Source organism: Sander vitreus, chromosome 4 (assembly GCF_031162955.1).
Source record: "Sander vitreus isolate 19-12246 chromosome 4, sanVit1, whole genome shotgun sequence".
Lineage (NCBI taxonomy): Eukaryota > Metazoa > Chordata > Actinopteri > Perciformes > Percidae > Sander > Sander vitreus.
In genome coordinates, this window is record NC_135858.1 from 7,544,957 (window position 1) to 7,571,357 (window position 26,401).

The following is a 26,401-nucleotide window of genomic DNA, read 5'->3' on the forward strand; positions in this document are numbered from 1 at the left end:
AGTAATACGTTGGAAGAACGTTTTCAGCTTTTAAAGGACTGTGGAGGCCCATTTTGAGACTTTTTGAGATTTGTGGGCACTTAATCAGGGAGAGTGGCTTTAAGCTGAGTGATTAGGTGTTTCTTACCTCAGTGATCATTTCCATTGAATCAGGTTTTTGGAGCAAGTAGTGATTAACTATAACTAATTACTTTTTTAAAGTAACGTTCCCAACACTGCTGATAACATTTCAAAGTTTGAATTCCCACATTATCAGTACTATTTTAGAAACTGCACAAACAAAAAGATAAAAGTGATGGAGGAGAGACACGAACAAGTACATATAAACATTGTTATTCACAGCCAAGGCACTTGATAATATTATAAGTTATGTCTTATCTAGACTATGTGTTATCTGGCCCTTTCTGAATAAGCTGCAGTCTGGCAGAGTATAGGCATATGGGTGTAGATAGTGTTCATTGTGGGGAAGGCATGCTGTGAAATGGTGTACAGTATGTAAGCAAACTCAGGGAGCTAGCTAGCCAGGTAGCCATATATCTCACCATTTTTCCTTAGATATATTGGCCCAGTTGAGCCTGTTTTACATTAATCTAATTGTTAATGGTATGAATGATTAACATTATGTACTATACATGTTTCTGCAGGCTTGTCTTTTATCATCTGAAAAACCCACAAAAACATAAACAGAGGTTACAAAATTGTACTGTGTATACCTCAAAATCTGAGGATGTTGCATTTTATCCACACAGCAAGTTATTTATTATACATAATTGCCTCTGAGCCTGAGCTACAAACCACATGAGCATTTTTGATTAGAGCTGAATAAAGGGAGGTATGGCTCACATTATCCCTCAGCATCCTGTAGATTTAATTGCTTGCGATAATAAAACAGTTCATTACTTGAATAGCATGCCTTGCTGTTTAACAAATGTGATCAGCTAATAAAAGTGACTGTGTGTGTGATCATTCATGCACAGAGTTGGCCAGATTGCATACAACAATAATAGGCATAGTAAAGACTGATCACAAAAAAATACAATAAATTAAATAATGGTCACTAATAAGGAATGCAGATGTCCTTCCCCTGAGAGTACATTACATCCACGCTGAGGAGGATAAATACGGAAACATGTTGTGTCCACACTAGCGTTTTTAGGTCGTTTCTGAAAAGTTCTTCCACAGTAAAATACCAAAGCAATATGAAAATGGCTAATCTTTTCTTTTTCGATAGATTCTTTATTGTCCTTTAACAAGGAAATGTGTTGCCCCTGTGTGTACAAAGGCGTCACATAAATACATACTACACCACAACATGACTACATAGATATCAGATACATTCACACATATACATAGAACCTACAGTAAACACGTTTTCTTTCCACTTCTTTCGTTCAGCAAAACCCTATAACTGTGCATTATGGGACAGACAGCCTGGTTACTCCAGTTGCTCTGCTTACAAAGAATGTTTGAGGTGAAATGTCTCCTCTTAACTTAAGCGCTCCACTCCAGATTCCTACCTGGTAGTTTTGGAGAACCTCAGTTTTCCACGTCCATGTGGTCTGTATCTGGATACATTATTTGGATTTCTGTCCTTGTTTTAGATGTCTGTCTATTCTGTGTAAGTACTGTACATTAAGAGCAACAACAAACTGGAGTCAATTTCTTTGTGTCTGTACACCTAAGTTCAAATAAAGTGAAAGTCACTCACTTTATTTGAACATTATATTTTTTGTCCTGCACCAGCAACTATGTGGATGTGCACAAAATCATCTTTCTTGAACTTGTACACAAACGTTTCCATTAAATCTGATTCTAATTATGACATCATATCCACTGCCCTTTGCATTTACACCTGGTATTATTAAACGTTCTCATTATCTCAAATATGCCCGCATTGTGATCGGATCTCAATATGCAAATTAGTTAGGCAGAACTGCAGTACTGACAGACTTTTCAGGCCACCTACAGATGTGGCCTGCCTGGTAACATACTGATGTAAAGCTAAGCTAAGGCATACAAGCGCATGTATGCCTTAGATTAGTATGCATTTTTCCTTATCCAGGCAGGCTAAACTAGATACGGATCGCATGCTAATGTCATGTGTAAATGAGGTCTATACCTTGAGGCCTGAATATTCAGATTCACCGACTTTGAGTTTTTGAAAGGCTCAGTATTAGTGTGGACAAAAAGATAAAACAGAGAAAAATATGTATTTCCAATTTTAGCTGACTTGGTGTTAGCATACTGTGGCCTAAGATTTAGGGAACAACCAAAAAAGACAGCAGCAGCAGATAATAAAAAAACAGAACCGAACATTATAATTTCTGATATGAGCCCAAGGTATTTACAAATCATTGCATTCTTTGCAACTTCCTGAAAAAAATAACATAAAATCCCTTGCAATATGAACACATACTGCACTGTACAAAGATTTTGAACAGTTTTATTAGTATTCCTCTAATTTTAACAACAAAATAAATCTGGAGCAAAGTTTAAATGTCAGCTAGAGTCGTTATTAACACAGTACTGCTCTAATGGTCATGTTTTACATTGTGTGCACCAAATATAATACATGCACTACTGACTACAAAACTGCACGTCAAGTGGGATCACAAATTGCGTGGGCACTATCTGGGAAATGTTAGTAGGTACGTCCTGCTCCTCTCTCTGTTACAGTAGGAATCCCTCAAACAAAGGAAATGCAACTTTAATCAATATAAATGTAATACGTTTCCAATAAAAGTAGGACAAGCAAGCAACAGGAAACATTAGTAAGGGATTTTTTTCTGGATGCAGCAGCCACAACAGCACTGATCTCAGTTCTAGAAGAGGACAAATCTGCTTCGCAAATGATGCAGGGAGGGTGGGGTTTCTAGCCAACATGGGTGTGTGTGTGTGTGTGTGTGTGTGTGTGTGTGTGTGTGTGTGTGTGTGTGTGTGTGTGTGTGTGTGTGTGTGTGTGTGTGTGTGTGTGTGTGTGTGTGTGTGTGTGTGTGTGTGTGTGTGCGTGTGTGCGTGCGTGCGTTTTGAGTGTTTGGTTTAGATCTGTTCCAAATTAATCCGCTTAGCACAAAATAGTGTTTTCCAGGGACATGTGTACCTAATATGTGAAGCGTGTGTGTGTGTGTGTGTGTGTGTGTGTGTGTGTGTGTGTGTGTGTGTGTGTGTGTGTGTGTGTGTGTGTGAGTTTGTGCAAGAGGGAGAGAGAAGAGAAATAGATCAGCCGAAAAATAAAGTGATGGTTCAACAATCAATATTTTCTTTATAAACACTGATAAATTAAGCTACTGTTAGCATTACACATTTATGTTAGCTGCAACCTGTATTAGTCATATTTCACACAATTCGGATCCATAATATTGTAAGGTATTTCCAGCCTTAAAACTGAGTGCACTTGTTGCTACAGCATGTTCCATATCAAGCCAAATGTATGAGTGAGCCAAGGGAATGTACACTAACTAGGACATGTATGTTATTTGGCGAGCATATGTTTGTGGAGGGCCTCAAAGGAGACAGCATGTGTTGAATTATGTGAGATGAAAGTATGCAGACTTGTATTCCAGGAAAACACCACAGCAGCACACTGATGTACATTCAAGCAGAGAGTAACAGTCCAACAAACCATTCATCTTAAAGGTCCCATGGCATGAAAATTTCACTTTTTTTAACATTAATATGCGTTCCCCCAGCCTGCCTATGGTCCCCCAGTGGCTAGAAATGGTGATAGGTGTAAACCGAGCCCTGCCCCCCTCCCCTCCCCCTCTCTCCTCCTCAATAGCTACAGACAGAAAGAGACTTCAGATACAGTATTAGGGGACCACTAAGGTCTATATAAAAGCATCCAAAGAGCACCATGTCATGGGAAAACCTAGAAATGATGTTGTATTTCTATTTGTAATAAAGATTAATTTCCATCAAATCCACACTGAGAAATGTATGTATTTTATGTATGTTTTTCCTGCTGGAGGGATTGACATATATCAAAGTCAAACTGGCTAATGTCATCCATTAAAACAGCTGGGAATTCTCAGATTAGAATCGGTTTAATACTGCAAGTGCAACACAGAGCAAGTGGATGGAGAATGCATCAATTCCCACAATCTGAAATAACACATTCAAATTCATGACAACTCAAACATACAAATAGTGCTTTGCTGGTACAAAGTTCTGACATCCACATTGCAAAAATTGTAAAAGGTTTCTCTCAAAATCAGTATTGAGAGCCTCTTTGATAATCAGTTCAAAGTCATTACCTCTGGAACGCTCTGGAAGCCATGGAATCAGTAATAATTTTACAAGCATAATTCATTAACTGCATTTCACCAACTGACACAATATAAATGGGCCATTCATTTTCTGGGGTGGACCAGAACTGGATTAAAGGACAACTTTCCTAATGATTATTAACTGAACGGATAATTATTGGTAGTGACAGATTTAAAAACCCATCTAGAAAAGATCTAAATCACATCAGCAGCCCAAAATGACATTATAACACAAAGATGATCAGACGGAAATGAAACAGCAATTCTTTTTGGTTTGGATTTGTGACAAGAGCTTGTGCGCTGCCTTCTGTTTCAGCTTGACCTCGTGAGACATCACATTTTCGTGGGTCAGCCATACTCGACCAGTGCCAGAGCCTTGATTTGTTGTGCCTCAGGCAGAGAGCCACAGATGACAGGACAGCGGTGAGAAGGTAGCACCACAGGCCACTGCTTTTTTTACTCGTAATTGGTTCTGACAGAAGTTTTAACTAGCTCAACAGTATAGTTTATCAGTGTACCAGCAATCTTATTTCATGGCTGAGAGATATAGGATTATAAACCACATTTTGATACCCTACATTATAAATACAGAACACATTATTCTAACAGCAATGAATGGTTGCATCAATCTAAAAAGGATTTTCTTGTAGTACTACCTTTGCCCTTACAGTGACTCACGTGGTATGCTTGTGATATTATCCAACAACAGCACACACAGTATAAATAAAGACTAAAGAATATTACCATTTTAAATGGTAATATGCAAATAAGAAAAAAAAAGTTGGTTAGGGACCATTTGTTATTTATTTCAGGGGCCACCCTCCAAAATGATAAAGAAAAAAGGGATGACCCTCCCCAACAATGTATTGATGCCTTCTGTACTGGTTTGAGCTTGTCAAAGATGTACAGACACCCATTGTTTTTTTTTTCAGCCATGACATATGTGACTAAACCGCTTCATTCTCATCTTATACACCATACTCCTCTGTTATGTTTGGTAGTCATTTCAGTAGATTTACTCACTAACATTGTTATGGAAACACAATATGCATGGAAACTAAATGCACACTTCCTGCATTACTTCAAATACCAAGTTACTCATCTAGTAAACTAGTATTCACATGAAATAAAACAATAAAACATTGAGACCATTCAGCAAAGCACACTGGGTAATAACAAATTCAACACTGGTTGCTATGGACTCGTCACTAGGCTTCCTCAGTCATTGTATATTTTAGCATAGGTAAGCTTGCCAAAGCTGAACATTATCCAAAACTCCATTTCTCAGACGAGCATTAATTTGGGGGCTTGCATGCTACCACTCCTTCCTTCTCAAATGCCTTGAAAAGGCTGTCGTTTGCACAATTTCACCGGGACCGAAAGGATATTTGAGTCGGGTATGGCTGTAGCCTGGAGACCTCCAGTCTCATGCATGCCCTCCCGGCTGGTGCAGTCCACGAGCATTGACTTTCAAAATAAAAGATTGCGTCTGGTATGTTTTCGTATGGTATTTTGGATGTTTTTGAACTAAACAGTACGGCAATCATGCTAATGAATAAAATTATTTTTTCAGCAGATGTCTTAGTTACAACACGATGGAGCTAGCAAAGCAGTTTTGTGTTTATATGTGTGATCGAGATTTCAGTTTGGGAAATCCCACGGTCTCTACAGCTCAAATTGTCTGGCTGACTAAACAGGGAGGGACCCATCTGCTAGCGATAGGGGCCGAGACTGAGAGCTACATGGAGCTACATGGATAAATATGCATCAAACAAGCCACATTGAAATTTTGCTATTCTCATGAATACAAAATTTGGGTGACCCTCCCCCCTAGACAAAGAATAAAAAGACATGACCTGGCCGGGTTGGCTTAGTTGGTGGAGCAGGCGCACATATATAGAGGTGTATGCCTCGACGCAGAAGGTTCGGGGTTTGACTCCGACCTGTGGCGATTTCCTGCATGTCTTCCCCCTCTCTCTCCCCTTTCACATCTAGCTGTCCTTTCCATTAAATGCTGTAATGCCCAAAACAAATCTTTAAAATAAACAAAAAAACAAAAATAAAAAAAAGACATGACCCTCCACTATTTTCACGGTGGTCCATTCCATAAATACCGAACGGTCCCTTAGTTCTTTAGTTTGCACCTTGGTCAGTGAGGGCACTGTGTCTAGTGACCCGTGATTTACAAAGGGGTGGTTCAGTTATTTTGATGCTAAGCTTCGACAGTATCCATACTGTCCACTACCACAAACAAGGCCTAGCTTTTAAAAAAAGTTCCTATCCTAACCAGCATAAAACAGAAATATGATGTTAGAATCGGAATGGAGTTGGTTTTATTCATGGATGTATTTTAAGATGGTTTTATTTTCTTTAACTATGCAAATAAAGTGTGTGAAGCAGCAGAAATGGGGAGGCGGATATGAAGAGGTCCAGCCAAATAAATAAGATATGAGCGCGTCTTACGCAGCCTGGCGGAGAAGTAAACGTTGCTGTGGAGAGAAACAGATGGCAACTATGATTTAGAAACGTGAATAATAACAAAAAAAAACATTTGCATTTTCACTTTTACCGGAGGCTGTATTACCGAGGGTCAGAAGCGCTGCGCCCAGGCTCTGGAGCCGGCTTGGAAGCCGATGAAGGATCAGCGGTGCCCCATATATCTATGGCAACCAAACTTCACTGGTGAGACAAATGTGGGATGGTCAGGAAGACGTTTTGGTAGGGGGAAAAACTGATCAGAAAATGTAACGAAAATGTAACGGAACGTTGTAGAAATGTAGTGGAGTAGAAAGTATAGATAATTGCTGCAAAATGTAACGAAGTAAAAGTCAAAAGTATGCACTATTGATTCTACTTAAGTGAAGTACAGATACGTGAAAAATGTACTTAAGTACAGTAACAAAGTAATTGTACTTCGTTACATTCCACCACTGTTGCTAGGCTCTAGCTTAGGAAACGTAAGGTCTGTCGGTATGTCTGTCGATCAGTCCACCACTTTGGTCGAGACTAAAATATTTCAACAACTAGTGGATGGATTGTGATGATATTTTGTTCACACATACATAGTCCCTAGAAGTTGGTCTACTACTTACTACTACTTGGAAATCTCCTTATTTTTCCTTTAGTGCCACCAGCTTGTTGACATGTTATGCTTTTATTGAATTTACTGAATAAATGCCATGGAATTTGGTACGGACATGTATGGTGCTTAGAGGATGAATTGTAATAACTATGACAGTCATGTAGTGCCACGTTAAAGTCAAACTTTCCATTTGGTTTATGACCAAATACCTGCAAAACTAATGACAGCTGTATTTTGTGTTCACTGCCTATTAGTAAATGTTAGCATGTTAAACTAAGATGGTGTAAATGGTATGTATACCATCAGCATGTTAGCGTTGTCATTTGAGCATGGTAGCATTCCGTCGCTAGCATTTAGCTCAATGTACTAGCATGTATAAGTACAACCTCAAAGAGCGGCTGGCATGGCTGGAGACTCTTAGACTTATTCTTGTCATTGCCTTTTATTTTCAACATTCATCTTGGTCATGCCAAGACTATACAACAGCACGTAAACTTATCAGCTACTGGATCACCTAATACCTAATACACATTGGTCTCTCAGCTTGGACTATAGATTGCAGATGGAAACCAAAGGAAAGGGTTGTTGTGTTGCCCAGGAGAGAGCAGAGTTGTGACACGCATGGGTGGATCTGATTGGAAACAATATTACATGGCCGTCCATTGAGACAGAAAACATGATGATTAATCTCACTGGTTGTTTGACTTGTTTATGGTCATTTGGGATGTGGAATGAAAAGAGCAGCCTTTAAGATCCTGTCAGCAAGAACCATGATAGTGGAGTTAACTGTGGCGTGAGGGAGGAAGGCCATGATTAAAATCCAGTGACAATAAGACCAAGGTTGCCTGGAGGACTTTAACTGAGCTTGCAGTCACAAGGGAATAAATGTCCCACCTCGGAAGCATCCTCCACTATGACTTAGTGTAGAGGGTCAGGGATACTCAATACTGGGGCAATGATACAGCTGCACTTTAACTATTGAAAATGCATGTTCAGCCTTTGCACTGTATACAATTAGCATTCTTCTTGCTAGTGAGAGCATTGGTGCAGCTGTGCTTGCAAAACACAAATTGTTTGAGGTACAGTGGCCAGGGCCAGGTAACACTTTATCATAACCATCATTAATAGATGGTAAATTGTTTTTCTACTAAAGCCCAAAACGTTCTCCTAAGCCCCTCCCCCCACACGGGAGAATGAATGTGTGTGCATGAGCAGTGATTGACATGCAGTTAGACACCCCCCTGGCCCTGATTGGTGCATCTGAACAGGGATCTGTGGATTTTTGCAAATCACACTACAGGCTGTAGGTGGTGCCAGAGGAGCTAGATTTTTTTTTTTTTAATTACCTGCTTCATGTAGTTCTACTGGAACATAGGGTCAGTTTCAGAAAATATGACAGAAAGTTAGTTTTATAAGTCTTGCCTACTGCACCTTTAAAGCAACACAAGAGAACTTTTCCCGCTGCGGTCCCCCTACAGGTTGGAAGCAGAATTGTCCCATTATGTCTCATTCGAACTACAGATACACTACCCAATCTGGCAAACTTGCATAGTGCGGTTATAGCCGGTAGAGAGCCGCAAAGCGAATGCAGAAGTGCCAGTCACCCTGTTACGAGTTGATGAACCACTGAAACGATTTTGGAAACATTATTTTAAGTTACAAAAAGTTCTCTAGTGTTGCTTTAAGAAACCATTTTTAAAACATCTATAAACATTACATAGATAGATGGACCAGATATTCCTAACACTTTGTTAAGGGTTACTAGGTGGTTGGTAAACCATCTATAAACATTGTCTGGATGGTTATTATAAAGTTGCAACAGATGTATATGTGTATATATCCCGTATGTATTTATATATATATATATATATATATATATATATATATATATATATATATATATATATATATATATTAGGGCTGTCAATCGATTAACATTTTTTATCTAATTAATTACATACTCTGTGATTAATTAATCAAAATTAATCGTATACATAATTAACGGTGCCTGAACCTATACTTTTTAAGAAAGTAAAAAAAGAAAAGAAAAAAAAGGGTACTAAACAACAGTTGGTGGCATTAAAGAACGGCTTGTTTATTGCTAAGGCCATATGGTCAAAATGAAATGATTTAACAATAACAATAACTAATTTCAGTAGTAAATTGCTGTTGAACCATCAGATGGGAAAAGGACATTTACAATAACTTCAAATGCACCACAAGGCTGTAGTTTACCAGTTTCATTGAACGCACCGTCTGTGTTGTTTTTTCCGAAGGCAGCTGCAGATTGTTACATCCCGGTGTTGAATCCTCTACAGTAAAACACAGTCAAACTTTACACCGTTTAGCGTTAGCTGTCAGCATTTTAACCGTGGTTAATCCAGCTACTAGCTAGCGGTAGGCTAACGTTAGCTGCTGTCGAGTATAGTGTTAACTAGCGTCACGTGCAGTGGTGTTTGTGTTTCAGAGCATCAGAGAGAAGCGCAGACATATCAGTGGCACCATATATACACATATATATGTATGTATATAGATAATTGTTTTTAATATATAATTTAATGATGGGCAAAAAATGTATAATTGCTTTAACAGGCACTTACTAAACAATAACTAACTATGAAAAACATCAGTCCCAACTTTACAATAGCCATCCAGATAATGTTTATAGATGGTTTACTAACCAACTAGTAACCCTTAACAAAGTGTTAGGAATATCTGGTCCATCTACTGTATCTATGTAATGTTTATAGATGTTTTAAAAATGGTTTCTTAAAGGTTTACAATCATTTTTTAATAATTTCCCGATACCTAATATAGTATATGAGGGATATAATGTGTGTAACAATAAACTGTTAATTTACAGCACTACTAATAATTAGTAAACATTATTAATTATAATTTCATTGTTTGTTAAATGACTGTTTGCTAACAGTTAAATGACAATTAACTAAAGATTAATTGACTATCAATGTACCATCTATTAATGATGGTTATTATAAAGTGATTTTTGTTATTTACATTGACAAAAACAAATCGTTAAGAATCTCTTGGAGGGCGTTATTCATCCTAAAAGGCATCCAGGGTGTGAAACGAGGTCAAATTGCATCACCACATATTTCTTTCACAGGCAGAGTTTAGCCCACTTAAATCGCACCAAGCTGTGAACACACACTGCGGCCTCACAACAGAAGACCATCAAGCAAACCCATACTGTTGTGGTTTGATAGCAGGTCTGTGTTCAGCTCTCAGTACCTTTAAAACGTGTCACTGAATCGCTGTGGTTTGGAGTTTAGTTGCACTCCTCCATTCATCTTCCTACTTTCACCCTTGTTTTACTGTTGACTGATGGAGTTGTGTTAAGTTACTGCAGACAACTAAAGAAAAACCCGCTGCAGCTGAGCGAGAGATGAATCCAAATGTGTGGACATTTCAAGTGTATTCTTCCATAGCGGATGTTTCAGGACCCCAAGGAGGACAGGCCCTACGCAGAAGATCAATGTCACAAAAGTGTGTGAAGAAAACATTGTTTCCTGCTTTTTATCAAACACCTCTCAGGGGTCTGTGTACACCAGTGGAATATTACATAAGTCTGTCTAACAAGAGACATCAGCCTTGGGAAGCACCACAGTATTTGTGGGGGAAACTAGGCAAGGAATGACAACATCAGGATTCTGCTTCTCAGGAGGTTCTAATTATATATGGGATGCAAACAAACCAGGGACAACTGAAAATTACAGGGAATTCTCGAGATTTATGGTTATAATTATTTTTTTTAAGCTAAAAGTTAATGTGGCAAGGTGCACATTAAAAAAGGTCCTTGATGTTTTCACTGATAAATCTAAATTATGGTTTATTCAAACCACATACAGTATGGCAAGACTTGTGTACTATAAAGATAAGATAAATAACAAGACATTAACAAAATGAGGTAGTAAACACACTATACACACCCACACAAATAAATTCCGGTGTTCAGAGACCATATCTCTTTGACAAATTTGTAATCCATCAGCTTTTAATTCTTCCTTCATTTCTTTTGCCCTTCTAATTAAATCTCGAGCTAACGCTGGCTGCCACACATCATTAAGTTTCACCTTGGCTCGAGTTCAGTCTCCTCTCATTACCTCTGCCCCTGTATATGTTGCTCGTGGCTGCTAAAAGCAGCAGGTGCCACTCTTGTCAGGACGTGTTCACATCTCACCCCTGGTATTTCTTATTACCTGCTAACTCTCACAACAGCAAGTCTGACTGTCCAACATGTGTTGGTTCCCAGGTGAAAGGGGATTCTTCTTGTTCAATGGTCTTATTCTCTATGGCCTGTCTGTCACCAGCACTTTGTAACCCCCTCTCTATCTCTCTTCCACTTATCTTTTCTCTTCCCAGGAGAATTGAGTGAACACACCATCCAACTATATGATGAGATCACAGGGTCTGCTCAACCATGCTGTGTGTGTACTGACTGCAAAAAAAATCCATGGCTCTCAAGCAAAAATGCACTTGTTCAAAAGGGGGAACGAAATTAGTTGCACAGTTGCTACATTTACAAACTTTTAATTGCTGTACTTGATATTGAAAAAAAAAGGAATCTGGGATTGCCTCCACGGCTCTCACAGACCATTCCCCAACTCATCAAATATGCTTTGTCATGACCCCCTGATACCGACGCACAAGGCACTCACATGCACTCACATGCATACACAGGCACTCACATGCACATGTGGCTGGACCAGCAATCAATATCAAAAAACAGAACAGAGAAGCTCAGATTACAACAAACACAGAAGGAGTTGTTTACTGTTATATTAATGTTCTGAAAATTGAGTACAGCCCCTCATGTTTAGACCTAATTGAAAACCTTCATTACGTCTACAACACATTATTTGTGAACTGTGATTTAATTTGGTGCCCATCAAAGCTCCAATAACATTCATATTAAAATATTTCCAGGATGAGAAAAATAGATTCAACCCATGGAAGTACAACATTCCAGTAGAAGTATAAAGCAATAGAAATTGGAAACATTTAAAGCATTTAATTCCACCACTTGTTACTATATGTACTGTCGGTGTACTATACAGTATGTGACCATGTGTATGTGAGACCTATATAGGAACTGATTAGAAATAGCTTAAAGTTGTTAATTGTATGTCAAATGACTCCCTGTAATGTGCAAGAGATGCTAAAATACTGCAGATCCCGACACACTGCTGCTTAATGCAGCTTTAGGAGCTTATTGAAAATGCTCAACATTCTTTACTGTTTGGTGAGTGAGAGGAAGCAGTAATTAATTTGTTTGAATAGCTAAGCTGCTTCTTGAATCAATTAACAAACATCAATTAACTGTCACAACCAATTCATTCAATTCAACTGTATGTACAGTGTCAAATCATAACATAAGTTATCTCAGGACACTTTACATATTTTACAGATAAAGTAGGTCTAGATTACTCTCTATAATTTACAGAGACCCAACAAATCCCCCCAAAAGAAAGCATTTGGTGCCACAATGGCAAGGAAAAACTTCCTTTTAACAGGCAGAAACCTCGGACAGAACCTAACTCTTGGTGGGCGGCCATCTGACGCTGCCGGCAACATTAAGTGCTTAGTGCTTAGTATAGTGCATAAGTATTTTATTCAAATCATGGATACACATATTTTGAAGAATTCAATGTATTCAAGAAGAGGAACAATTAAACAAAACCAGGGGAGCATTTGTATCTCGTCATCTGCCTCTGAGGACCACGCCATTTGTTTTAGGTTGACACGCAATTTACATTAGGACAATGAAGGGTTCGGTGTGATTTGACAGGTGACAATTATCACCACATTCTCCTCCAGGCAGTCTCACCATAGTGCACAAACGAATATCATTTGCATTTTATCTCACAAATAAAATTCAGAAAAACCCCACTGAAGTGAGACAAATGTTTTTTGTTTAAATCATGATCAGATCATGCACTTGTAAAGATGTTGAAGAAAACATGAAAAATGAAATGTGTGAGCTCATAACTTTGTCGAAAAAGCAAGCACAGAAGTATTTCCCTATACAGTACTGCCTATACAGTACCAGCAGCAAGCCCTGATAAGAGAAGATCAGACAGATTACAGGGAAAAAGACAAAAGAGAATAGGTTGGAACACAAGGGGTGTATGTGGTTTCAAGTAAAATGTTTGCTCCTTGATGTCAACTTCCCAAAAATATTATATCAAGACCCTAAAACCAATTTAAATTCAGTTTAAATTTATATAAACTCATATCAGGGAAGTAATATTCTGTCTAGTTTTTACTTCCAGCAAGGGCACAAAATGCTTGCATGCTTTTGTGTATTCCACAAATCACTGCAGTGTGTGGGAGGTTGGATGGGTCAGACACTAGGTGCTCTCTAGCAAAAAACAAATCCTGTCATCAAAAGTATTTTGATATTTAATCTAAAAAGTTATGCGTGCAGATACGGAAAATGTGTGAGTGCTTCTTTGAATAACTAAGCTGAAAGAATGCTTGGCCACAAATGTAATTGTGTTTACTACTGTTTTACTGACACTGCTGACCCCACTGCCAGGCCTCTTTTTTTAGGGATCAACGCTGTCATTTAAAGTAAGAAAAATGGACTCTCGCTTTTTTGGCTGTAAGGGCCTTTCAATTTCAGCTTCCATTGATCCCTCACCCTTGCTCTCTTGCTGAAGAACAGAAAGGCTCCCTTTTTTAGATCACAATACATAAAGGGAGTGAGACAAGAAAGAAAAAGCAAGGAAGAGGAGAAAGAAGTTTGTCCCATACACAAAGTGAGAGAGGATATGAGCTTTTGTAATGCTGGAAAACTACCTTGTATAACACAAAAGTGGAGTTGCATGACAAACCCGCAACACACATATGTAGGTGTTGTGAGAGGTTGCAGCATGGGTGTGAAGTTTATTTTTTAAGGCAACAGTCTAATCTCTGTTTTACGAGACAAATGAGTCACCAGAATTAATTAATATCATCTGTGAATTTAGCACACTCCAATTACACATTATGATTAGATCTGAAAGTATGATACCTTGATGAACGAAGGCCACTGTGCCAAGTATATTGGGTGTAAGTCATGCATTACCAGACCTTTCTCCACACTAGATTTGCACTGCTGACAGAGAAGGCTGAATACACACACTCACACATACAGAAACATTAATTCTCACGCTTATGGACAACGTACAGAATCACAACTTGCATGTCTTCAGACGCCTTTAAGCTGCCTACACATTATCAGCAGTAAAATCGTGAGGAATGGCACTGGGCCGGGGCGTCGGACTGGGGGGAAAAAGGGGACTGAGTACCCAGGGCCCTCATGAGAGGAGGGCCCAAAAAGATGCTAGAATGAAAAGCTGTGGAGGGGCCCACAGAAAATGCCTTTCTACAGGGCCCAGAATTTTGTGCTACGCCCCTGGCACTGGGCAGACACTCCAGAGGCCAAGTGCAGTGCAGGTATACATCATCATCGCTTCTGGCTGACTACTTTTCTCATTGGTTGCACTTTGAAAGACCAACAGCAAAAAGGTCAAAATTTAGATTATTTGAACTTTGGGCGCAATGCTCAGTGGCAATATCAAGCAGGGGCCACCCCAACTGTAGCACTTCCTCCTAGTTGTCTCCACCGCTCTTACCATAAGAAAACAATGGCACAGCCAGCACAGATTGGTTTTACCGCTGATCATGTGCAAGCGGCTTTAGACTGTGCGACAGCCATAATTGTGTATTTTTATTACATGTCTCACTGCGTGAGATGGATTTAATAAAATCTTGGTTGCAATCTGTATCAGATTGAACAATATCAATTTGAAGATGTCAGATTGTGTGATGATGAATGCGTGTTGTTTTGGTGTCTGATAAAGCTTTAAACACATTAACCTGTTACTCCAACTGGACTTCTTGGTTTGTATTTCTTTTGCTCAGCTGTACAGTATACCTTAAACAACACGCCCCCACCAATGCAGCCCCCCTTGGCTGTTTTAGCACAGGGCTGTTCCTGTCCAGCGCAAATACCCATTTACATGAAAAAAAGCCATGCAAATGACATCTGCAGAGGAAGAACAAGGGTTGAGATTTAAATTCAAGTAATTCAAACTGTGGAGCAACAACTTGCACCTGCAACTTCAGCTGAGTCACTGCTGTCATCAAGAGAACTGCAGGACCATAAAGTATGATGAAGCTGCACCAAATGTTGAGTGAGACACGAGCCGAGAATATTGTTTCCTTCGATGAGATAGCTACCACACAATTACACTGCATACAGTATAAATCAAAAGGAACTTGTTTATGAAATAATCAAAAATTGTGAATACATTTGCACATAACATTTTGACCCAAACCCACGCTAACTCAAACGTTCAGAAGCAGCTGACTGCATATTCCACATATGTTATTATCACCCAATCACCTAATAAATAGATAAATCATTCACATGATGTTAATTAGTGTGAAGTTACACAATGCCACTGCCATAGAAATATCACATTAGAAAAACTAGAAAAAACATCTTCAAAATCTGAAACAAAATGACACCAAAGAAAGCTCAAAATATATATATTTCTCAATAATGAATGCAAAACTAAACATTAGGACGTAGATCATGCTGTATGTGTTTGTTTGTCATTTCATCCTCGCTGTGAAAGGCATTAAATTAAAGCTGCTTGATTTTAGGGTCGTAAACAGCATCTCACAGCCACTTAAAGAAACATACAGTAAGTACCGCAGGAAAAAGCTTCTGGTCCCAAACTAATGAGCACATCAGTGCATCCTTGGGGAAGGGTTGGTCTCTGCTGTTCCACATGAACAGTGAGAACCTGTTCAGTGTTGATACTATTGACTTATCGCCAGAATAGAAGAGACAGGCAGTAGGAAAATATTTGTCTACGATTTCTCAATTTTCAGGAGGCTAATATTCATTGACTTCTGTCATGTGTGATTTCTTCTACATCAACAGCTCCAGGTGTTATAATTATAATGTATACAACACTAATCCAAATGACAACTTGCATCCCATTCCCTGTGCAGAATTCAGAAACAGAGGCGTATGTGGTCTGTTTTGTTTGTCATATGTGGTCTTGTTAGTTTTTCATATATATGCATCATCATTGTAGGGGTTGTGAAACAGCTCGGGGAGAGTTGTTTTCTCTGGTTTGACAAGTTGGCAGAATCTGACAAACTCAATAGGAGAGTCAGAAAGAGAGAATCAACAATTTTCAGTTAATGAGATGACAGTGTCAGCCTGCAAGAAGAGGCAAAAAAAGAGCCAAGAACCTTTGTACTGAGTTAAAATCACACTTTTTTTGATTTCTTTGTTTTAAATGGAAACTGGTTTTATGGTCTAAAATTAAATCTAAATTTCAGCTTTTAAAACAATACTGTACAAGAACTTTGGAAAGCACGTTTTTGATCCACTGAATTAAGAAAGTGGAAATACAGGAATGGAATAATCCTGAAACTACAGCATAACTATTGACATTCCCCTAAACGTCAAAGTAGAATCTCCATACCGTTTGCTCGCTGTCTCTATGGTGACAGCCGAACAAATACAGTGGAAGATATACAGTGACTCCTTTTCACAGCCTCCAGCAGGGAAAGGACCCAATTAACCTTGACTAGACATATCTGAACCATGGGTACTCCTCACTAGTGTAATATAGACATGGGCTTGGAAAAAAACACACAATTAAGCAGTATTATGATACTTGACCTTATAGGTCATTATAAACATTCTTTATAATGTGGTATGATTGTTGTTATAAAGCATTATGAATATTTCTGAGTGCTTATAAATGTACTTATACAGCGCTATAAGCAAATTATAATATATTATAAATGCATTTACAATGCATAGAGACAGGCTTCATAGAAAGTGTTACCAATGTTAACCTTGATAACTTGTAATGTTAATGAAACCTATTCCAAATCAATAAAAATCTTTTCAATATGTGCAGTTGTCAAACTGTTTCAAGAAAACTGACTGTTTTCTTGAAGGATAATGTTTTGACCCAAAGCCATCTAAAATCTCTTGAAAAACCCATTAAAGAGACACATACTTTAATTATAGTGCTATATACAATAATATCTTTATTACAATGAGAATAGCTAGCGTTTGTTATTGCTTCAGTATCGCTTTATTACTATATAATAATTATTGTCTTTGGCCCTTCAAAATCCAAAAATTCCTTCCCTGCTAATCTTGGTCCCCTTGCCCCCTATGTTAAATCCAATGCACGTAACCTGGGCATTATTTTAGACTCCCATCTTAACCTGGACAAACAAATATCATCTGTTGTAAAGACCAGTTTTTATCAATTAAGAATAATTTGTTCGGTCATACAATGATCTGGAAAAAGTTATCCAGGCCTTCATAACCTCCTGCCTAGACTATTGTAACTCTCTCTACTTCGGTCTCCCTTTGACACTTGTGGCACGGCTTCAGATGGTCCAAAATGCAGCGGCTAGGCTGCTCACAAACACAAAAAAGCATGAACACATTACACCTGTCCTAGCCTCCTTGCACTGGCTTCCAGTCCAGTCTAGGATACAATTTAAAATACTGCTTCACGCCCTGGCCCCCAGCTACATAGCTGGTATCATTCATCCCCATGTTGCCCCCAGGTCCCTCAGATCCTCCAGTCAAGGTCTCCTCCATGTCCCACGGTCCCGGCTTAAGCTAAAAGGTGACAGAGCCTTTTCTGTTGCTGGCCCTCAGCTGTGGAACCAACTGCCACCTGACATCAGAAATGCCCCTTCAATTACAATATTCAAAACCAGGCTCAAAACTCACCTATTTACATTGGCCTTCCCTGTGTTTTAATTGTCGTACCCTGTTATGTCTGTAATTAAGTGTTTGTCTCTTGATGTCGTCTTAGCTTAAATCACTGATCTGTAAGTGTATTTATTTTATTTTATTTTATTATTCTGTGGTTAATGCGCTACGTACAGCACTTTGGTCAGTGCGAGCTGTTTTTTAATGTGCTATAAAATAAATTGTACTTACTTACTTACTATATAAACAGTGGAGTTATATTGCACAGAGGAATAAACACAAACAATACCTTTTCATAAGATACATTTATTGTTGGATTTGTTGATAGTAAAAATTTTAAATAACACAGCTTTATCCTTTTCGTTTTTAATAGCTGACCATATGATACATGGATTTTATCTGACTGCAGTAATTTGTTGTGCTGGATTTTATAGGGTTTACGCTCACTATCACATACAATGGAAAAGGTGTCTTAAATAGAAAACCAGCTTATTTATAAACTGAAGCCTGTAATTCAAAACGTCTGTCACACCAGAAAATTACTGCTGAAAGAACAATTTCTTACGACTTATGAATGCCAAAAACATTTCTCTAAGCTATAGTTTTACTATGTTTTGCCTCACATCTTGTTGCATTTTACTCTACTATTATCTAAATGAGTCTGCTTTATAACAGCTGTAACATCTGAGTGGTTTGCCCTCCCCGGGTTCAGCATGATCCATCATCAAGTGACTGCTCTGCCCACCCTCAGGTGCAGAGGCATTTAACAGAGATTGTCCAGCCCAAGTTATTTTACTGTCTCATCCCACAACTGTTAAATATGATTTTGAAGATAAATTAAATACTGTACAGTGAAAAAGGTAATAATGATCAAACAAGCTGAGATTGACCCAGTGTGGGAGTCTTTTCATCCTCAACACTTTGCTCTGCACAAGCTCTGAATGACAAAAACTGAGCGTTGTCTCTTATTTTCAAGAGGCACACATTTCAAAACATGTAATTCTGTAATCACGGCATGGTATCATTACAAGTATGTGTGAGTTCATGTGTACCAAGCGTGTAATCGCAACAAGGGATGGGGCGTTAAGTCCCCCCAAAGTCATCACAGCCTTAAAATTCATTCAGAAAAAGGGGAAGATGTACTGTACACGCCTGGCTCAATCTACTTCATAAACAACTCTAAATGATATAATCATCTGTGTGGTGGAGAGCATACACACAAACTGGCACATTACTGTTCAGTAGTTTTATTGCCAAATCCAATAAAGATAATTAAAAACACAGGCAGCTCAGTGGAAGCTCCACATGTCACTTAAGGTGTGTATACTCCTGCATTAAAATCACACCATAAGCTCAAACCTAAACACAAGCTGGTGCATTTTTCCACTTTTACGGCTGATTTAAATAAGCAACAGGCTTTTACACAACCCAAAACAACTTCCTTATCTTTGCTGCAGACCCAACTGCTGCAGAGGGCAGCAATTTGCAGGAAATTACAGTTTTTAGCATCAAGATTTTAATCAAATAGTTTTCACGCCAAGCCTAATCATCTCAGTAGGTGACAAAGTGGCCTGTCACGACGAAAGACCTCCTGTACACCTGGACCTTAGACACAGCGAAGAAATTAAACTGAAGCCTTCTGTCTATATGTCCTTTTGACATTCATTTCTAACGCTGCTACCAGGGAAACTGATGAAGACCCACCCCCTTGATTTAACACCTAATTTATCTCAGTGTGAAGCTCCACTGAATAAAATAAAGGACGTTTGATGATAGCAGATCTGAAATGGGTCATAATGCATAATATACAGTATAATACTGTATTCACAGCAAACCTGCCTCCAGCAAACCAGACTATACAGTGTGAAATACATTCGCCCATACATCTACACAGTATTTATCCATGTGAGCATTGTGTAAACAGAACCATGTATCCAATTTTCTAAGAAGTAATGATTATGATGTCACTAGCAGCTAGTTGTTATGGCCCTTTTTTTAATTGGCTGTTTTGCAGCCACACAACCATGCAAACACACACACACACACACACACACACACACACACACACACACACACACACACATACTCCATCACCCCTGTTGTACCATTACTGATGTGAAGGTGTTCACATTTTATTTTATTCTTCTGTTCTTCTTATATATTCTTCTGACAGTGCAAAAGTTTGACAACTGCACTACTGCCCATGACAGCCGTATCCAACAGGCAAACAAATATTATGTACCTCTTACTTGTTTTTGAGATGTTTAGGATGGATTAAGTGCACACATACAGTAACTTCATATTTCCTTATGATGTCTTATGTACAAAGTACACCTGCTTTGTTTACAATTCCACTTTAGAATCAAGATCATAAATCTAACTTCATTGTATAATACCGGGAAAAGGGTAGGTGGAGTAAAAGGCCATTTATTTTGTTCAATAACCAGGCTTTTGATGGGTAGGCCAGCTCAGACAAACTTAGAAAATCAGCAGGCTGACAGAACACCTACAACAGGAAGTCAAATCAGTCACGACAGCAAAGATGCAGCATACAGTAGACAATCTGGCAAACAAGATGTGGAGACCTAAAGGAGAAGCTGTGCAGGCAGGGGGCTAATTGCAAGGGCAGTCAGGTGTTTCACAGAGAAGGAAACACACTGAAATGGCCCAATGGGTATGGCTACACTTTACGATAGACAGAGGCCAGGGAGAAAGAGTGTGTGAGGTTGAAGAGAGAGTGATGACGCAGGTGTTGCAGAAAGATATTCATGACATAGCTTACAAATAAGTTCGATAAAAGGATTTATGGGTTGCTAGAAAGTCTCAGAAAAGACAGACAAGAAGGAAGTAAGATATAATCATAGTTAATAAAATATATGCTGGAATTATTGCAGGCTGCACACATATTGTAGCTGCCTCCCACCAACTGAAAGTAAGATTTAAATATTATTGACTGTTACAAAACCTGATTGATTATTCACATTGCTTCTCTGAATACAATTATAGAAATGTGGGATTTGCTGGCAATTGAAAAGTGAAATTACCTTATATAAACATTGCTACAGGTCATTGGTTGTTTACAGCGATCTCTATCACAACGTGACTAATCTCACACAATATTGTCAGTGTTTTATCTCTTGGGTTTTTTGTAGTTAAACACACAGATCGTCATATTCCTCCAGGGTGGGGAGTTAAATGAAAATTCAAAGTATGTATAGTATATAGTATAGTATGAACAAAATACTTTATATAAAGCATACACTTTTTACAAGGTATGACATATTCAGCATCTTATTTGATAACTAAGCACTATTACAAACATAGTGTAGCTATGCCCTTTAATTTATCAGATCAAAAACAAAAATCATACAGCCAGATAATCTTTTGTCATTAAACTTTTATATATCTGGGCCACTGTTTTCATGGTAAAATGACTTGAGAGGATTTGTGGCTCCTCACATTACACGCTTACAAGCTCAAAGCACCACTGGGGTTAGCCCTCATGCAAATTTTCTTCTCTTTCCCTCCCAGTCATTTACCATCCCTAAGCAATGAGGGGCATCATTTGTTTCAATAGGTCATAAATCATCGCTGTGAGGGCAAAATAATGAGAAATAAGCTCTCTTCCTTCAACAATTACCACAGAAGTGCACCTTAGCAAGGCACTGAACGATTAAAAGCTGGTGTTAAACAGTGACATTGGCACTGTGCAGCTTGTAGTTGTGTGGATGTTTTGACGTTTTTTTTGTCTTCTTTCTCTTCTTCTCTTTATTAAAGAACACAGCCTCTACGGTTAAGAAAATGTAATGTGCTTGCTCTAGTATTCTGTATGTAGTAATTTTATACCACCCCACTGTTCTCATCTCATCCTGATACACTCAGGCACTTCATTGGATTAACACTCCCTGGAGACATTATTACTCAGAAGTGAAGTATATGTGTGATGACAGCAATAGCCTCACCTTGAAACTCAAAGTCAACCTCCCACCAAGACCAACTGTGCACACTCACACTGTGCAGTGCTGTGCCATATACAGTATATACTGTATGGCTCCTATTTAATATCATAGACTGTATAATATCAATGGACAGAGCATGTGTGACGTCACCCATTGGTTTGTGGAGATCTGCTATGAGTCATCGAGTTTGCCATTACGGGCGCAGCCATCCTGGTTGCGGATGTGACGATTTTAGACGAGAGGGAGGAGTGAGCGAGGAGCCCTTACACTCTATGTTACGTTACACACTTTCACTGGTAATCACATCATAGCCACGCACTAAAACACCCCCTGCTTTATCGCAGATTTTAAAATCAACAAGACCATAATTAAATAATTGAACATCATTCTGTATTGCAGAAGACTTAAAAATAGCGATTGAGACCATAAACTCATTATGAAAATGTTTACTGAGGTAATAAATCAAGTGAGAAGTGGGTCACTTTGTCATAGACTCCTACAGAAACCGACCTCCTTTTGCAACCACACGTGTCGCCCCCTGCTGGAATTCAGATAGAATGCAGATTTAAGACACTTCCGCAGTCTTGCAGCACTTCGCCAAACCGGATGCTTTGTCCATTAATATTATATAGTCTATGTTTAATATGCTAACATATGACAGCACCTTCGACTGTGATTCGAATTACTGACACACTTGGCTGATTATTCCAACTGTTCAAGTCTAAAAAAGCACTGCAAATACAGCTCTGTTTCCCTTTGCCAGTTTTAAAAGTGAACACAATCTGATAACAATCTGCAGGGTATTTTCTCATTCTCTTTTAGGTGCAATTCAAAATGAAAAATCAAGAAAGAGAAGAAGAAAACGGAGAAATCACAGCCAATAATGTACGTCAGTAGTTTTACCTGGCCCAGAGCAAAAGGACGCTATCACAGCCAGTATAGAGATGAAACTGAGGTAGGGCATCCATGACAGCCTGTCCTGGATAAGAGAGCGGGAGAAATGAGATTGCAATGACCATAATCATTATGTTGGCAAAAAAACCTCTAAATTACAACTCAGTTCTGAACAGGAATATCACAGCAAATATATCAGGGAAATTAATAATTAACAGCTACATCCTATATTTTGTTTTTAAGTTTAAGCAGCCAACATCACCAAATAATTCCTGAAAAATTTAATAAATACATTGTTATGTTAATGTGTGAGATATATATACACTACCAGTCAAAGGTTTGGGGTCACTTAGAAATTTCCATTCCACTCCACTATCCTACTATTCCACTATAGACAGAATACCAGCTGATCTGAGTGGGTGGCTGATCTTTAATACAATATCTACATTGCCCATTATCAGCAACCATTCATCCAATGTTCCAAAGACACATTCTGTTTACTAATTTGATATCATTTTAAAAGGCTAACTGAGAAAACATTGGAGAACACTTTTGCAGTTATGTAAACACATAATGTAATCTGAAAACTGCTGCCCTGTTTAAAAAAACAATGCAACTGATCTCAGCTGGTATTCTGGCTACAATGGAGTGGAATGGAAATTTCGAAGTGACCCCAAACATTTGACTGGTAGTGTATATATAATGCAGATGTGATGTATAATAACCTCAGAGTAGGAATCCTGATGGCAATTTGTTCACACTATAATTGGCCCGCAATACAGAGCACCTTTTCACTTACAGTGTGTCTGGGATGAGGTCAGTAAGGAAGAGAAAGAGTGGCTTACCTGGAAATTGAGGAACACTGTGAGTAGGCTGAAGAATACGGCCATGGCAGAGAACCCAAAGATGAGGAGGGGCCTCCTCCCGATTCGTTCAACCACTAAGCCCTTGGACCATGACAAAAAAACAGTATAATATTAGAAGCATTTCAAGGGGTTTCTGTACGATGGCTGTGTGACTGATTATCAACCTGTTTTTGCTAGAGGCATGGCTCTAGGGCAAGGTTATTATCGTTAACGAAAACGAACGAAATAACAAAAACTAGGTGGAAAAAAACATTGTCGTAAACTGAAATAAACAAGGCATTACAAAAAAACGATAACTAACTAAAACTGTAATGTCTGTTTGCAAAACTAACTAAAATAAAATAATCAAGTAAATGTCCTTAGTTTTCGTCTTTGTCGACGTCTTTCATAGAGCAAATAACGTTATATCATTCAGAGTTGACATTTCCAACCATATACCTGTTTTATACAGTCTATGCCGTAGACATATATAGTTTCCGACTGGAAACCCAGAAATTCCGATATTCCATGTCAAATTGAACACAACATAGTCCATGCCCCTCGCCTGGCATCATGGCGGTACTGAAAGTCAGAATAAAGCGGCAGAGACCTATTTGATTATGACTGTGTCAGATAAAAGCGCCTCGCAGTGGAAGGTGGTAAAATATGTGGTCAATTTATTACAGGGAAAAATCCCACGAATTTGAAAATACATTTGAGAAGCGCGCACAAGGAGGCTAACCTAGCTTACCTTAACAAGGTAAAGCAGAAAGCAAAGCCCCCTTTCCCAGAAACAGAAGCTACAGGGCGTGGATGTATGGGTACAGGGCCAGGCAGCATGACGGAGACAACCGTAGGACAGAGAATACTACAGGTTAGTACGCAGGAACACTAAAAGAGGGAAAAAGCATGGGTTAATATTGACTTCAAAAAGTTCACCACTTTACTCGAACCAAAGTTCAAAACACCTGTTGATGTCTTCTTTAGTCTATTGGCTACTTAGGTCTATTTAGGAATAGGTTTTTTCCTGGAACACGTCACTTACACATTTTGCACTTACTGTGGCGTCTTGTGTAGACTATTTACATATTCGTGCTCATCATATGTTCATTGTATGTATTGGTGTTATTGTTGAATACATTGTGAATACATATTTCTAAAATTGTATGATGTTTTTGTTGAGTTATTATTACACAATACTTTTTCTGACCTTTTTGAATCTTGCCTCTGACAAATAACCCATATTACAAAAAAAAAGACTAGAAGGGAGGGGAAAAAGATCGATAAAGAATTCTTAAAGAAGGCTTGCTTGCCCAGGGCCAGGCCAGCTCAGCGGTGTCTTTCTCCCGTCGTATCCCACTGTCTCTCGTACCTACACTGGCCCCCGCACCCTGTCCCTTCTCCCCTTTCTACCTGCCTGCGCACTGTGCGCAGTGCGGTTGGCTGCACATGAAGAGAGAGGGGAGGGGCTGCTCCTCTGTTCCGCAGTGAGTCACAGCACAGAAGAGAGAGGAGACTGTTTTGGCGGTGACAGAAGAGAAATACCTTGCGTGCCCGCTGGACAATACTGATTTGTCGCTAGTCGCTTTTTTGAAAAAAAAGTCGCTAAATCTAGCAACAAAGTCGCTAAGTTGGCAACACTGGTGATCACTTAACTTTTCATCTAAAGCCATCAAGAGGTCAAAAATCCAATTTTCACATTACTTTGGTTTGTGACCGAATACCTGCAAAACACGTTAAACTAAGATGGTGAACATTATACCTGCTAGGCATCCACATGTTAGCATTGTCACTCTGAACAAGGTTTGCATGCTGACATTAGCATTTAACGTTTGCATGCTGACATTAGCATTTAACCCAATGCACAGCTATGCCTAAGTACAGCCTCACAGAGCTGCTACAATGACTGTAGACTCTTAGGCAGACTGACTAAGAGTCTACAGTCCTACAGCCCTGCATAAAAAAAACAGCGCTCACATTCATTTCAATAAAATCAGTCCGGTGACGCAGAAAAGAGTTGAACCAAGCTCAATTTTTGCTGCAAGTCATCCAGCAAGGCACTTTGTTTCTCAATCAAATATGTGCAAATGCATGTTCCTAGTAGATACTTTGTAATGTAAAACTATTTCTACTGATTGATTTGCGATTGTTGTAACGAAAAATAAAATAGTTGTATCATGCCGTGTTGTGTGTTGTTGAGTTATGTTGTTGTAACATAGAGCTGTTTTCGATCTGAACGCCCACTTAGATTTTAAGCACCATATTAAATTGTTTTCTCGGAGAAGATGAAACATGAAGATATGTGATCAATATGTTACAATATATTGAAGAGATTGTACATTTTCCCAGCTTTCCATATCATACTGCGTGCGTCATATGGTAAAATGACATGACAGTCCAAGACACAGAAATAAAAACTAATTTGAAAGCAAATATCTGCTGAAAGAAGAGGTAGCATAAATACATTTATTTGCTTAACCTTTCAAACCCCCAGTGAATTCTACAGAAAGCTGGTGGTGGAGAATACTCTATACATAATGCATCATATGGTGAGATTTACTCACAATACTGCATGTGGCTCA

General features: G+C 38.7%; 1 protein-coding gene across 2 annotated transcripts in view; it reads right to left on the bottom strand.

Moving 5' to 3' along the window:
* Nucleotides 1-26,401, bottom strand: part of slc2a9l2 (solute carrier family 2 member 9, like 2) — a 98,824-nt gene that overhangs the window by 32,538 nt on the left and 39,885 nt on the right. For both annotated transcript variants that reach the window (XM_078247951.1, XM_078247950.1), the window contains exons 10-11: nt 23,820-23,921; nt 22,984-23,059 (exon numbers count right to left, since the gene is read on the bottom strand). In XM_078247951.1, coding sequence (XP_078104077.1) covers nt 22,984-23,059; nt 23,820-23,921 — 178 coding nt within the window. The remainder of the gene's footprint in view (nt 1-22,983; nt 23,060-23,819; nt 23,922-26,401) is intronic.